General features: G+C 36.2%; 1 protein-coding gene across 4 annotated transcripts in view; it reads right to left on the reverse strand.

Moving 5' to 3' along the window:
- Positions 1-226: 226 nt before the first annotated feature.
- Positions 227-15,282, reverse strand: part of LOC108966499 (tyrosine-protein phosphatase 99A) — a gene marked incomplete at its 5' end in the record, with an annotated part of 228,901 nt that continues 213,845 nt past the window's right edge. Inside the window, 7 exon segments of one of the 4 annotated variants that reach the window (XM_018929457.1) lie at positions 227-1,242; positions 2,170-3,095; positions 5,053-5,321; positions 5,397-5,952; positions 6,030-6,196; positions 6,256-6,605; positions 6,673-6,959. In XM_018929457.1, coding sequence (XP_018785002.1) covers positions 1,202-1,242; positions 2,170-3,095; positions 5,053-5,321; positions 5,397-5,952; positions 6,030-6,196; positions 6,256-6,605; positions 6,673-6,959 — 2,596 coding nt within the window. 4 annotated transcript variants of the gene reach the window in all.

The following is a 15,282-nucleotide window of genomic DNA, read 5'->3' on the forward strand; positions in this document are numbered from 1 at the left end:
CAGCAATATTTTAGTATTTTATTACACATAATCATTTGGAAGTTCACGAAAGTGGTGAGTGAAGTCGAAGAAATTATAATATTTAGCAACACATTCATATTCTATGCAACATATGTATGTGTATACACTTGGTGGTTACTTACGAGTACTTAACACGCAGAAATCAATAAAGTGCATGCATTTAAAGTTGTTTGATATTAATTTTTTTTTACTTTGCGTATATATATTTTTCGTTTTATTCTTTATTTAACATATGAGATGGATTCTATTTTATTTTTGTTTGTGAATTATGACTATACAGTGGTAGGCGCTCATGCGCTTGTGATGTTGATAATTAAATATAAATATGTTAATTTATTTTTTAATAATTTCGCTTTTGTATTTTGGTCGGTATACATTCGCTCATAAGACTAAGACTGGGTGTGTACGAAGATACGGGATACAAATCATTTTTAAGAAATGCTCTTGACAAAACTTAATTGTAACACAAGCTTTGCTTAGAATATATTTAAAATTTAAATAATATATTTAAGGACAATTATAAATACGTTTATAAAGTGGGTTTAGTTACTTTACTGTTGTTTTGTAACCATTTACATGGCGCAAGAATATATAAAAGTTTGCGACAAACTTGTAGGACAATCCCAATGCGTACATAATAAATTACTGCAACTAAAATTTATTTATTTTATACACACATATATGATAGTTAGACAATTAATTGTAATAAATATAGCATAAAAATATTTTTAGAAAATTTGTAGCATAAACAAATGCTTAAATACAAACAGTAATTACTTAAAAATATTATTCAAAATAAATATTTAATAAATGTTTACTGCTCACTCTGCTTACTAACGCAACAGTGTTGCTCATGCGGAGTACAACACTATATACTGTTATTTAATTAGCAGTTGTCTGGCGTTTTCGTTGAAACATTTACATTCACGCCGAGATGGGCTCACGAGCATTAGCGTTTTTTTCATTTTTATTTTCAATCTCTTTGTTGTTTTTATTTTTGTTTTCATTGTAATTTGCATAAAAATAATTTGTTAGTCTATTTATAAATTTCACTTTTTTCCTTAATAGCTAACACTTAAGTGCTACGCATATATGTATGTACGTTTAATTTAATATATTTATACATATATATTTATATTTTACTGTTATTTTTATAATATTTATTTTTTTTTTTGTAATTCTAACCTACAATATCTAAACTTTGAGCATCTGTAACAGTCGCTGCTTTAGTTGTTGTTAGAGTTGTCATTTGTTTCATATTAGTATTAGTAGCATTTAATAAACCGTTACCATTACCATGCAAATGGGTTTGATTATTATTCCCATTACCATTAGCGTAACCATTACCATTGTAATTAATCGTTGCGTTTGAGGAGGATAAAGAAGTGTTGGAGGAGGATTTTGTTAACGGTGTGGTGGCATTAACATCAACCGTGTTGCAAGTGTTATTTGCATAGGCGTTGTTGGGGTATTGTGGCGGAGGCGTGGGTAACAGCGGGGTTAGGCCATCAATTGTGTCATCCGAGCAGGGCGCAGATAGAGTTGAAGCGTTCGAATTTAGCGGATCCAATTGGTGTTCGTGTTGTTGTTGCAGTTGTTGTTGTTGTAGAGTTAAATCCGGATCATTATCGAAAGCAGGTGGCGGTGGCGGCAGTGCCATTGTTGTTGCGTAACAATCGATGCCATTAGTTGTTGTTGTTGTTGTTGCAAGGTTTGAATTACCATTCGTGGCATACAATTGCAGTTCGGCGATGGCGTCGGTCAGCGAAGTTAGTTGTGATGGTTGTTGTTGTTGTTGGTTATGGTGATGGTGCAGATTAGTTGGTTCATATTGGTATGTTTGTTGTTGTTGTTGTTCATGGTGGCGTTGTTGTTGTTCCAAATTATTTACAAGAGAAAACCGTTCACCATTAGTGGAAATAGCAGCAATGGAAGTGGGTGTTGTTGTATTTGTTGTAAAATGATTTGTGGAAACGGAATCGGTGTTGTTGGTGTTGGTATTGATGTTGGGATTCGTATTGGGGGATACACAATAGGATGTTGTATTATGTTGGTTAGTGGTGTTGGTTTTGGTGTTTGTGGTGGCAGTAGTGTAGGCATTAGTAGTAGTATTAGTATTAGCGAAATTTTCATTATAATTAGCATTACCAATTAGATTAGCATTACAATTGTTAGTGTTGTTGATGCTGTTGGTCGTCATATTATTAGTCAAATCGGGTGTTGTTGTTGTTGTAAACATGGCCGTACTATGATTGTTTGCCGTTATTGATGCTAGTGGTGCGACTGGTGTTGTTGACATTGCTGGTGTTGTGTTTGGTGATGATGATGATGATGGTAATGGTGTTGGTGTTGCACACTGTGAGTTTGATGTTGCTGGTGTGTATTGGTTTGATGCTGGTGTGTTGTTTGTTGTTGTTGTTGTTGTTGGTGACTGTACTGAATTGAGCGATTGCATGTGTTGTGATGCAAAATGAGGTTGTTGCTGTGATGATTGTTGGTATTGTTGTTGTTGTTCATATTGTAAATTATTTGCGCTCGTATTTGGTGTAAGCGTTGTTGGTGGTGTTATGTTGCCACCACTAGTATCAATCGTTGTGGGTGTAGTAGCTGTAGCAGTCGTTGTTGTTGTTGTTATAGTGTTTGTTGTATAATTTGTATTCAGATTGTTTGTGGTGTTGTTACAAGCATTTGCATTTTCATTAAGCACATTTGTATTACTAATACTATTACTATGGTTTACGCTACTACTATGATTATGATAGACCAAATTATTACAATTTTGCTGGGCATTTATATTACCATTGCTACAGATTTTACTGTAGAGATCCGGCGTGGCCGTTGTCACATCCTCGAATTCCGTGCGCAATGCTGTGCGTTCAAGCAGTTGCAGGTTGCGTGGCAAAAACGAGAGTATATTGTAGATTAGGCGTATGTCCTCGCTGGAGGTCCAGACGCCCGGCCGCTTGTTGTGATACAGCTTGGCGTACTGGTAAATGCTCGCCGTGCTGCAGTATTCCATTTCCATCGCGAGGGACGAGATGGCGCAGAAGGTGCACGCCTGTGCGCCGCCATATCTGTTTGTGGTGAATGTCATGTTGTTCGTGGTGCGTTTGATATGCGTTATTTGGCAAAATTAAAATGATTTTGTCGCAATCGGAAAAGAAAGAAATGGAAAAACCGATTTTAATAAAACAATAAAATATGTATAGAAATTCAATGCCAAAAACGTATAGAACAGTGTGAAATTTTCAAAGCTTTTTTTGTCTAATTTTTTCATATTTCGTTAGTCTATATAAAAAAAAAAATTCTTGTAGAACCCCCAGAAAAGATCTAGTGATTGATGCACAGAGCATACTGAAATTATGGAGGGAACACTTCTCCACCCTGCTGAATGGCAGTGAAAGTATATCGCCAGGAGAAGGCTAACCCGATTCTTCAACTGATGACGAATGTGTGGACGTTTCATTGCCCGACCATGAAAAAGTTCGAATAGCAATTACACGTCTGAAGAACAACAAAGCGGCGGGGGACGAACAATTGCCGGCTGAGCTATTCAAATCCGATGTCAAAGAACTAATATCTAACATGCATCAGCTTCTTTGTAGAATATGGTCGGACGAAAGCATGTCCGACGATTGGAATTTAAGTGTGTTCTGCCTAATTCACATAAAGAGAGACCCCGCCAACTACCGTGGGATATGTCTACTCAACATCGCACATAAGATTCTATCGAACCTACTCTGTGAAAGATTAAAGCCCACCGTCAACAAACTGATTGGACCTTAGCAGTGTGGCTTCAGGACTGGAGAATCAATAACTGACCAGCTATCCACCTTGCGGCGAATCTTGGAAAAGACCCGTGAAAAGACGATCAACACACAGCACCTCTTGGTCGATTTTAAAGCTGATTTTAACAGCACGAAAAAGAGCTGCCTTTATGCCGCGATGTCTGAATTTGGTATCCCCGCAAAACTAATACGGCTGAGTATATTGTCGTTGGGCAATATCAAAAGCTTCGTCAGGAACGAGAAGAACTTCTAGGAGACGTTCGATACCACAGACAAGACGTCTCCCTATCATGCGACCTCTTCAATCTACTCTCGGAGAAAAAAATTCGAGCTGCAGAGTTGAATAGATAAGTTACAATCTTTTACAAGAGTGTTCGGCTGCTGGCATACGCCAGTGACATCGATATCATTGGCGCCTGTAGTTCTGCTTTCTCCAGATTGGACAAAGAAGCGAAGAAAATGGGTCTGGTAGTGAACGAGGGCAAGACAAAATATATCATGTCATCAAACAAACAGTCGTCGCACTCGCGACTTGGCTCCAACATTACTGTTGACAGACAGGAACCTGCATTAACGCCAACAACTACGTCAAGCTCGAAATCCAACCCAGAATATTGAAAAAAAGTCACTCATTATTGCCGTTCTGCTATATGATGCAGAGGCACGGATGAGGAGTCGAGCTTATAAGTTTTCGAGAGAAAGGTTCTGCGGAAGATTTATGGTTCTTTGAGTATTGGCAATAACCGCAGTCGATGAAAAAATGTGATATGTGACCACATTGACATAGTTCAGCGAATTAAGGACCGCGGATGCGCTGGTTAGGTCATATCGTTCGTATGGATGAATATATTCCACCTCCGAAAGTATTCGATGCAGAACACGCCGTGGTAAGCATAGGAAGAGGAAGACCTCCACTTCGTTGGAGAGATCAGGTGGAGAAGCACTTGACCACACTTGGTATCTTTAAAAGAAGAAATGTGTGGGCGTTTCCCATAGTCTTATTGTACGGTGGTTGTCTTCTTGCTCAATAACTTATCAAAACTTAATTTTCCATGTTGTTAGGTTATCGAAAGAGACTGAAGAGAATTCTGTATAGATTAAAGGCCTTAGGGTTCTGTGGTTAGGCCATCCGTCGCGCACATATTATAAAAGAAATTTTAATAATTCAACTCCAATCTGTAATTTCTTACTATGCCAAAGTTTTACGTGCATATGGATGGATGGATGCTTATTGGAATCTTACCTATCCACAACGACAATTGGTCCATTGCGATAATCGGCGCAACGTTCATGTACGTCAACAATGAAATCGTAAATACTCTTCGGATTCGACATCTCCGGCCAACTGGGACAATGTAGCATTTTCACATTTAGCTCGTAATCATCTTGTATCGATTGTATGACAAAATCCCGACTAACATAATCGCTTTTGTTCGTTTTACGTAGAAATTTGACGCGATAGTAATCGCTTTCGATGGGTTGCGTGTCGTCTGGCCAAAATTGTGCGAAATTCTGCAAAGCGCGCAATCAGCAGAAAAACCGTTAGTACAGTAAAAAAAACAAAAGAAAGTTCGGCTATCGACTTACAATTTCGTCCAGCGATGACAGCAGTACAATGGTCTGCGCATTATGGTCCCACACCATTTGCCAGAAATCCTTCATGGTATGCGACATCGGATGTTGTGTGACGATGAAGTCACGCAAACGCCGAAAACCGTGCAGCCACGACGCATTTATATAATCGCTACCCTCCTCGCCCGGTTTGGGCGTCAGATGGACACGACTACTCTCAATGGGGAATATGGCACCACGATTTTTCACCGAATTCACCTGCTTCATCGCAGATGCAATGTGTATGTCTTTCGTTTGGAATTGTATAATATTTTTGTACTGCTGCTCCAGATATGGTGTGCAGTTCTTCAGTTCTTCGATTTGCTCTGTACGTAAATTTGTTTCGCCCGAGGCAATCGCCTCGACGAGCGCATCGTGTATGAATATATATTGCTCCTCGGTTTGTACGAGGAAATTACGCTGTATGCGTATGTGTCGTAAGAAACCGAATACGTTTACGACTAATTTTTGTTGTATTTGCTTCAGCATGGCGTCCAAGACAATGTAGGTGCCCGTACGACCAACACCGGCACTGCGAGCGCGTAAAGAATTAAATAATAAAGATTTTAGTAGATTGAGATTTATTTTTTTTTATAAAAATGTACTCACCTGCAGTGCACCACAATGGGACCCGCATCGTCGGGGTTCGCAGCGGAGGATTTCTTCACAAAGTCCAACACTGGCAGTGGATGATCGGGTGTGCCGTGATCGGGCCAATTTGTGTAGTGATACTGATAGACGATTTTCTCCGCATTGCATTGTTTCTTTTTCTTTAACTATAGAATATATTAAAATATGATTTGAGAGAATGAACTTGCAAGCGTGGTGTTCATACCTGTTTTACCTTCAAGTGCTTGATTTGTAGCGTACGCACTGTGTAGGTGGACATAACCTCCTCATCGACCATTTTCACCTGTATAACACCATAGGTCTCGACGCCATCTTTCGGCCAATACATATCGCATTTCCGACGACCGCGCTCCACCAAATTGGTAATCATCACAATTATGGACACACGTTGCTCCCAAATCATGCGCCAGAAGCAGTCGAACGTGTCTGGCAGTGGACCCTGCGTGCCGATGAAGGCGCGCGATTTCTGATAGCCATCAATGAAATTGGCATTAATGTAGTCAAGATTCTTCTTCTGTCCGGGCGTGGGATGCAGGTGTACGCGACTGTGATCGTCTGTGTGTTAGAAATAATTATATAGTTTTTTTTTTTAATTTAATAACAGTTAAATATTGCGACTTACAGGCTGTGATATTGAGATAACGATTCTTGCGCTTGTTCTCTGGATGCTGGGAGTGCTCGCAGGGTAAATCATCAATCGACTCGTTTTGTATCGCCTCGTATTCGCGACTGAAGCCGATATCGCCGTCGGCATGCAGGGAGGCCACGTGTTTGGCGAATTCATTGACCGGCACAGCGGCGCGTATCTCGCCAGCCACCTCGACGGGTGCCTCCCAGTCGACTTGCGGCATGTTGGGATGGTGTGGCGGGTCGTCCAAGTAGTAGTAGGCGGCATGGAAGCACTTCCTGCTGGAAGAAAGAAAATGACGGATGGAGAGAAAGTGTTAAAAATGATTACAAATACGGTAGATATAATTATTAATTACTAAATAGTATTATATTTTGATTTTATATATTTTATTAAATTTTCCAGCGTCTGAAATATTTCAACGCAAGAAATAATAATGTATTTGGTGCATAGAAAGCCAGAAGAGCGCTTATTTCTAATAACTGGATATTAAAGCAACTAAGTAATTAAATTAAAATAATTTATAGTTAAAGTCATATAGCGTTTTCCGGAGTTAATTGCTCAATTAAGCGACCTTTGCTCGATTAAAATGCTCAATTGAATCAATTTATCATACAAACCAAAAATCTCATTTTCCGACAAAAATTCTTAATCAATTCACAGTGTGGAAAAGGCTAATAGCCTTTCGCATAGCCAAATTAGTTTAGTACATCAAGATTATAATTGATCCACATTATAAATTTCCCTTTAATTCTCCCGGTTGTTATCCAGGCTGTAAATTTAGTTGAGTGCATTGATAAAATAGCAATCAGCTGTTGAGCTTTAAAGATTTGAGAAAATACAAAATGAAGAACACAAGCAAGTAAAATAGCTAATCTTTAATAGAGCCTATCGTTAATTGTTAATCAATTACAATCTTAATGTATTATATTAAGTTGGGCGTGGGAAAAGGCTTTTAGTCTTCATTTAAAAGGTTGTTTCTTTATTATAAGATTAATAGTAAAATAAGAGTAGAAATTAATTGGTTGAGCAAGTAGTATATTCAAACTGAATCTGATGGCTGCTTTTGGAAAACTTCTTTAAGAAGAATGAAATGATAGTTTATGATGAATTATCCTTCTATTCCAGAAATACTTTGTCCCTTACATTCAGGCGAATCGGAATGGAGGTTTTATTTTGACCCAACGTGGAAGAGGGCGTATTTAAAAAAATACAAAAGAGGCCTAATGGCCGCTAAAGTGTGACACAAGTGTCTAGAAAAATGCATTTTAGGCGATCGCCATGTACCTGGGAATCCTAAGCGAGTGATTGATGCTTATAATGTAAGCTTATACTTGTAGAATCTATTGGGTGATCCGAAACTTTGGATACATAGCGGTGGAACTCTAATGTCTCATATCGAGTTTTGATGACTCCTCGCAGTGTGTGACGCTATTTAAGAGTATTACGAAAGAGTTTCTGCGTGGTTTTGTTATCACTGAATATGGATCCACAGGTATACACCAAATACCATGGCACATCACCGGGCGAACGTTCACAGAAAAAAGACGACTAGCCTATACTCCAGAAATTGGATGTCCATCGCTTGTTTTTTTGGGGATTCACAAAGCTATGAACTGCTGCCTCATTCACGGTACTCTTCAGAATTGGTCTTGTGTTACTTTCTTTTCGCTTTCAAATAAAAAAAAGTCATTCACCGGTAAGAAATATGGATAAAATAAAGAAATATGCCGTGGCGGGAAATACAAGATCACCAGCAAACATATTTTTTAGACCAGTTAAAACTTTTATTGCCGAAACGCTTCGTTGAGATATAAAAAAATTACTATGTTGAGAAATATTTTGATATTTTTTAAACTTCTTCAACTTTTTTTGTAAGCTGGATAAATATGTGATTATATTTAAGACCGAGTTGTCGTCTTTTGGCCATACCTCGATTATTCGAAAGATTTGGCCTCAAAATATTCGAGTGTTGCCCTTGAACACAACAGCCTACAGCTTGCACTCAACGCACTCCTTAAGTAAATAACCGCTACGCATGGTTATGTACTCATATTATGTAAGTTTATTGTACGTGTATATATATACTATATATATCTGTATTTTGATTGATAATTCTCGCCGTGTCTGTGATTTCGTTTATCTTTATGTTCATAATTGAGTTTGTTTTTGCACTCAAATCGATTTATATGATTCTGTTTTTAATTAATTGCTATACGCGAGGTTAATGTAGCGCATTTAATGGCTCGCGCAATGGCAACATGATGAATGCAACATCAAAGTGCGAGCATTTATGTAAATATTTATATTGCGACTGAAAGGCATTGAGTGCCTCGTGCAATTTCATAAGTGTAGCCAATAAAGCAATGAACCAATAAAGGCTTGACTTAGTTTATTAACCGTAATATTTATAAAAAGTGACGCGCTGCACATGTATTTGTGCAAGCATACACACGCACATATAGACTTGTATAGCTCTACTTAGAGCAGATTAAATTCCATTAAATTGCCTGCCAGAGCGCCTGCAATAAATGCTGCCATTCAGCGAGATAACATAAAACATAATATATATTTCTAATGGAGTGCTTGTATATGTGTGTGTGTTTCGGGGTTTGTGCTGCCACCTGTTTGCCACCACGCTAATGACGGAGAAGCGCACGCAAAAAAATATTTAAAATCATACTTGGCCAACTACTACATACATGAATGCGTATAACTGTATAAATATTAATTCATATAAATACAACGGTTTGTATATATCAAGTTGTGGTGAGTTACTAGCCTACAAAGCTGGCTGCATAAATGCGCTTTTAGCAAATGAAGTGTATTTTTTTATAAAATGTATTGAAATAACAGCGTTGAGATACAAGAGATGAGCAAAAAGAAGAAATAAAACAAAAAAGCAACAACAAAAATGATGCATAAAAATGTATAAATGCAATTATTGGGTAAAGCGCTCCCTAAGCACTCAATTAAATGAGGGAGAAAAGCGCTGATAAGGTGGAAAGTGGATTGAATAGCCTTTCATATGCTTTTTTTCATCATTTTTATCAGCAAGCGCATGGCACAGGAATAAAAGAAAAAAGTGATAAAAAATAGTTGCAATTAGTGTAGTTCAATTTTTATAATGCCCACAATGCGCATTATATTTCCCATTCATGTAAAAGTCATTATGAGCTAAAATGGCGTAACGGTGTAAGCTGCAAATTAGACCGGAGCGAAATAGGACCCGCGAGGATATAGACAGGGTGCGCCAGTGTGATAACCAACCACTACTGCCTACAATAAAATACTCAAATTAATATTGCTGATTTATAGCGCTGCTTAAAATTTGCCTAATTCTTCATGTCATGGCGCGTGTATATGTATGTGTGTGTGTGCAATATAAGTCGAGTTCAAGCCTTGTTTTGGGTTTGACAATTCGGTTATATTAATTATGGGTTGACGTTTCACAAGCAGTCATTTTTGCTACACTCTTTATAATTAAGTAATAAAAATTACCAAATGTAGAGCAGTCATTAAATATTTCAGCTCATTACAAGCCCCAAAGTGGGCGTGTTAAACCTGAGAGAGTACACTAATTTGACAGGAATACAGGAATAATAATGGTTTTGGCTGACTTCCGGGGCAGAGACACATGTATCTTAAAATATGAAATTATACTTATAATTACTGCGTTTTTGTTAAGTGTGTCAGTTGGTTGATTATGTTTGTGTGCCTGTCAAATAACATTTGAAAAATGCTCTAAAGGTGGCGCATATGCATACATAACTAATGAATTCGGTTAATTTATGGTGTCCCAAACTTTTCATAGTTCACTTATATTATTTTTAATGGTAATTTATTAATATTTATATTTAGTATGATGTTTATGTTTGATAGTTGACGTTCACTGAATGTTACTCATACGACATGGTTCACCTTGGCTCGCAGTATTTTCGCTAGTTTGAGCTGGGAGCGCGATTCGTCGCATCGGGTCATGCTATACCTTTTTGGAAAGCTCATTTCACGCGTTAACACGTGATTGATTGATTGTCGTTTCTTTTAAGTCGTTCGTGAGTTATAGCGTCGCAAACATGGAGCAAAATAAAGAGAAAATACGACATATTTTACAGTACTACTACGATAAAGGCAAAAATGCATCTCAAGCCGCCAATAAAATTTGTGCAGTTTATGGACGCGATACAATTTCCATTTCCCCCGCACAACGATGGTTTCAACGTTTTCGTTCTGGTGAAGAGGTGGTCGAAGATGCGCCATGCTCCGGAAGACCTGTCGTYGAAAATTGCGATAAAATCGCTGAATTGGTCGAAAGAGACCGGCATAGTAGTAGCCGTAGCATCGGTCAAGAGCTAGGCATGAGTCATCAAAAAAAATTTTATGAACAATTGAAAATCCAATAAAATACCAAAAATACCGCAAGACTTTTTTGACAACCTAATACATGTGAATAAAGAATGTGAATAAATTTTTAATTGTTACTAATAGAGACAAAATACAGATGGTCATATTTGTTATAGTTATTCTCCAAGGATGCTGTCAAGTAAATCAAAAAAAATATTGCTTGATCATCCTATTTGTCCGATCAAATATGAACAGAAAATAAGAGTGAAATTACATAAATTTCCAATAAGTATGCTCAATATCTTTAGAAAGCACACTCAAAAAACTGCTCAACCTTGCCATGCGTGGAAAAATATTGAGTAGTCGAAAAAGCCTTTTCGTATTTTGTCGTTGTTGCCATATATTTCCAGTGCTTCCAGTTATCACATAGTGTCATACCATATAGTGTTGGTAAGGTGGATTTTAAGCTTAATTTAACCGAAAAAAAATCGGGGAAGTTAAAAAAAAAGTTACAGCTGTTCAAAAATGAGTGAAAATAATGAAGAAATTAGCTATATTTTGAAATTTTTGTATAATAAAGGAACAATCATGTAAGTCACTAATGAAATTTGTGAAGTTTACGGAGAGGATGCCTTATTTGTTGATGCAACACAACAATGGTTCGCTCGCTTCTGGAAATTTCGATTTACACTGATGGAGTTTTTACACTGATGGAACAATGTCTCTAGCGGAAAGTTGGCCGATCAAAATGGTACATATCTGTTTATTTATTTGTTAGTATAAATATAAAAAATAAAAAAGTTGAAATTTGATTAGAAATACGAAAAGACTTTTTCGATTACCCAATATATTTCGTTTTCTTTCAATTTTCATAAATTTAATAATTTTTAATAATGAAAATTGAAATGTAATAAGCGCCAATAATCCTAAATAAATAAAAACTGCTTAGCTTCTTTCAATATATTCGCGTTCAGTATAAATGTACGTGACCATCATGGCGTATGAGTAACATTTTGCATTGAATTTCAACTGCATACAAAAACAAAGATTTATTTGACTTTTGGATGATGTTAACATATACGAATACGTATTTAATAAATATGAAGAATTGTATTATATTTTCATTTCCAAAAAATTAGTTAATTAATTATATATACAATTCATGGAATCCAAAGTTTTCGATTTCTGAAATTGTAAATGACCAAATACTGTATATAAAAATAAAATTAAAGCAATAACTGCTTTGTTGGGGTTATATCGACTTGGGAATTTCAAAAAAAAAAAAAGAAAAAAATATAAAAATTATTTGCATGAATGTATGTAGATATTCTCTGAAAATATGAGATATGATTTTCGTCAAATAGTTTCGGAGATATGAGCGTATTTATGTATAAGAATTTTTGAAACTATCGCTTCCCAAAATTTTATAGGAGTCTTTGCGCGAAACGCTGTATTTAGTGTCGAAGAGGAAAATTTCTACGAAACGTCTGCTATATTGATGGCCTTTTTTTAAATCGAAATTTTCGCTAGTTCTTCCATCATTTTCTGTATTCAACCATAATAGTAATAGATTTTCCGCACAGTACCCGCCGGAGGAAGTAGAGGAAGAGGAATACCTTCATTGGAGAGACAAAGTGGTGAAGGACTTGACTACCTTTGGAATCTCCCATTGGGGCCAAACATTGATAGGGAAGAACGATTGGCCCGCTGTTGTAAACTCATAATAAATAGCACCAAAAATTTTGTATCAAAAAAGTGTATAACCTCCGTTTAAAGTAAACTAGTAACCAACTAGTCTGAAACTATTCTACAACTAGTCCTTTCGCTATTGTATTAACTCTTTGTCAAGCCATGACATGCTCAAGCACTTATAAAACATTTCCTATTTAAAAGTTGGCTATACTACAACTAAGCTCAAATGCTAGAGTGGTGTGATAGCTGTTTTTTCGGGAGCGTTTAAATAATGCATAGCTTGACTCAACAATCATACATATGTGCGTTACAAGCCCTCACCCACACACAGACAGGTATGTGTGTGCACTCACACACAATCACGGAAGTATGTACACACACACACACGCATAGGTACCTTGCAATGTGGCGAATTTCGTATTTAAATCGCTCTGTATGTGCATACCGTTATGTACGCCGAAAAATGAAAGGATAATGTGCACACTGAATGGCAGGAAAACACACACATACACCTACGAAAGTTTCTTTCATTATCCGTGTGTGCGTTTGTTGTGGCTATGAATATTTTTGCATATGTTGTTGCTGTATTTGCATGTGCATATAAGCGAGCGCAAAAAATCCACTTCCACACGCTGATCTGCATATCAGTTTGCCAAGTTGTAATTTAGCATAAAAATCGCTTTCATTTACTTTTTCCCCACCACTTGCCACTGCAGCGCAACGTTCCATCTTCACTCACACACACACACACACACTTGCTTGCGTGAATATGAGTTTTCATCGTTTTCATAGCTATTTGCTTTTGTGTGGCGCTCGTCTCCGCTGAATATACTTTCATTCATATTTTGCATTTTAATTTGCGCCATTAATGTGCGCTTGAAAAATATTATAATACATATGTGTGTATGAGTGAGACTGCTTGCAATGAGCGCTGGCTGACAGGTAAAGTCGTTCGTCAATTCGGTGTGTCTGTGGTGCTTGTTGAATTTTTGCCATTAGCATTTTTATTTTAAAAATAATGTTGCACTCAAAATTGGGCAGCAAAAAATTTGTAAGTAGCAAGAGGGAGGAGAGAATTGGAAATTTTGGATTATGCATACATATTAGATTCCACAAGAGCGGGTTAAAACAGTATTTTACGCTTTTTTTTACTTTACACTCTGGAAAATTGGTGGCAAGGCTCTCAAAACTTATCTCCAACTATGCGTTCTTATTAATAATAGAAAGAGGTCGGGGTTCAATTTCCTTTTTTATTCTTATTTTTGAAATGAAGAAATCATATTTGGTTTTTGAGATAATGACCTGAAATTTTGCATACATCCTTTTCTCTCCAATAAACTGCTCGCTTGTCTAAACCGCCTATATCGGATCACTATAGCATATAGCTGCCATACAAATTGACCAATCAAAATTAAGTCCCTGTATGGAAAACTTTTTTATTTGACAAGATTTCTTCAAGAAGTTTTACTTGAACTATTTGCCTAAGCAACGGTACAAACTCAAAAAAAAAAAAAATTATCCGATCGGATCCCTATAGCTTATACATAGCTGCCATACACACTGATCCATCAAAATCAAGTTCTTTTATGGAAAATTTTTTTTTTATATGTGAAGCATATTATAGCCTCATGTAAGGGGTTTTCTTGTTTTCGTAAATTTAAATTCTTAAAGAAAAAAGTTTCTTAAAAACAGAAAAAAAAACCGATCCCTTATAACCCACTCTATAACAAAAATGTTTCATGTTATCTGCCAAATAATTTTTTAGCGTTGATAATTATTTAATTTCATACACATATACTTCATATATTTATTTATAATATTATTAAATTCATATTTATCACGAATAACTTTTTGTGCCACTTATTCCTACAGCGCTTGCTTTGATCTTTAACTGGTTGCACTTTATTTTGCCAGATAAGAATACAGTAAATGCAATTGCAGTTAAGAAATATAGTCGCTCTCTGAGTGTTCAAAATTATTCTCAGATTATTGGTGAAATCATTTTATCATACAAATTACTGCGGGGAAATATGCAGTGTAGCTCGCAAGTGATTTTGAAATTATAAAGAAATACTCATTACTAAATATCATTAGCTTTATTGCCATACTCATTGAACAAATATAGTTCTTATGTAAATGTATTATAATTTGTTGCCTTACTGATTTACTTTTATACATTTTTCTCGGAAAAGTGATAGCCATAATTTTAAACTGGTTTTTGTGTGTAAATTGGCAATTAAAAGCTTTGAGAAAAAAATGCAAAGAATTAAATATAACATCGAATTGCAAATTAATGTAATTATGGCTTGCTGAAAGTTCAAAACTTCTTCATGTGGCAACGCTTAATTACATATTTGTTAGAGAATATTTTTAAATTTCCTGGGAATATTTTAGTACCGAAATGCACGATGAGTTGCTCAGCCATTCAATTTCAATTTTTTTGGTACGACAAAAATAAAAAAAAAAAATATATTTTATCTCTTCTTTCTTGCTTATAGTTTCACGTGTAAAATATTTACAGAGGCATTTTTAAAGTAAGGATATGCTAAAAAATTTTAAATTTGTAAA

Source organism: Bactrocera latifrons, unplaced genomic scaffold (genome assembly GCF_001853355.1).
Source record: "Bactrocera latifrons isolate USDA-ARS-PBARC rearing strain unplaced genomic scaffold, ASM185335v1 scaffold_10, whole genome shotgun sequence".
Lineage (NCBI taxonomy): Eukaryota > Metazoa > Arthropoda > Insecta > Diptera > Tephritidae > Bactrocera > Bactrocera latifrons.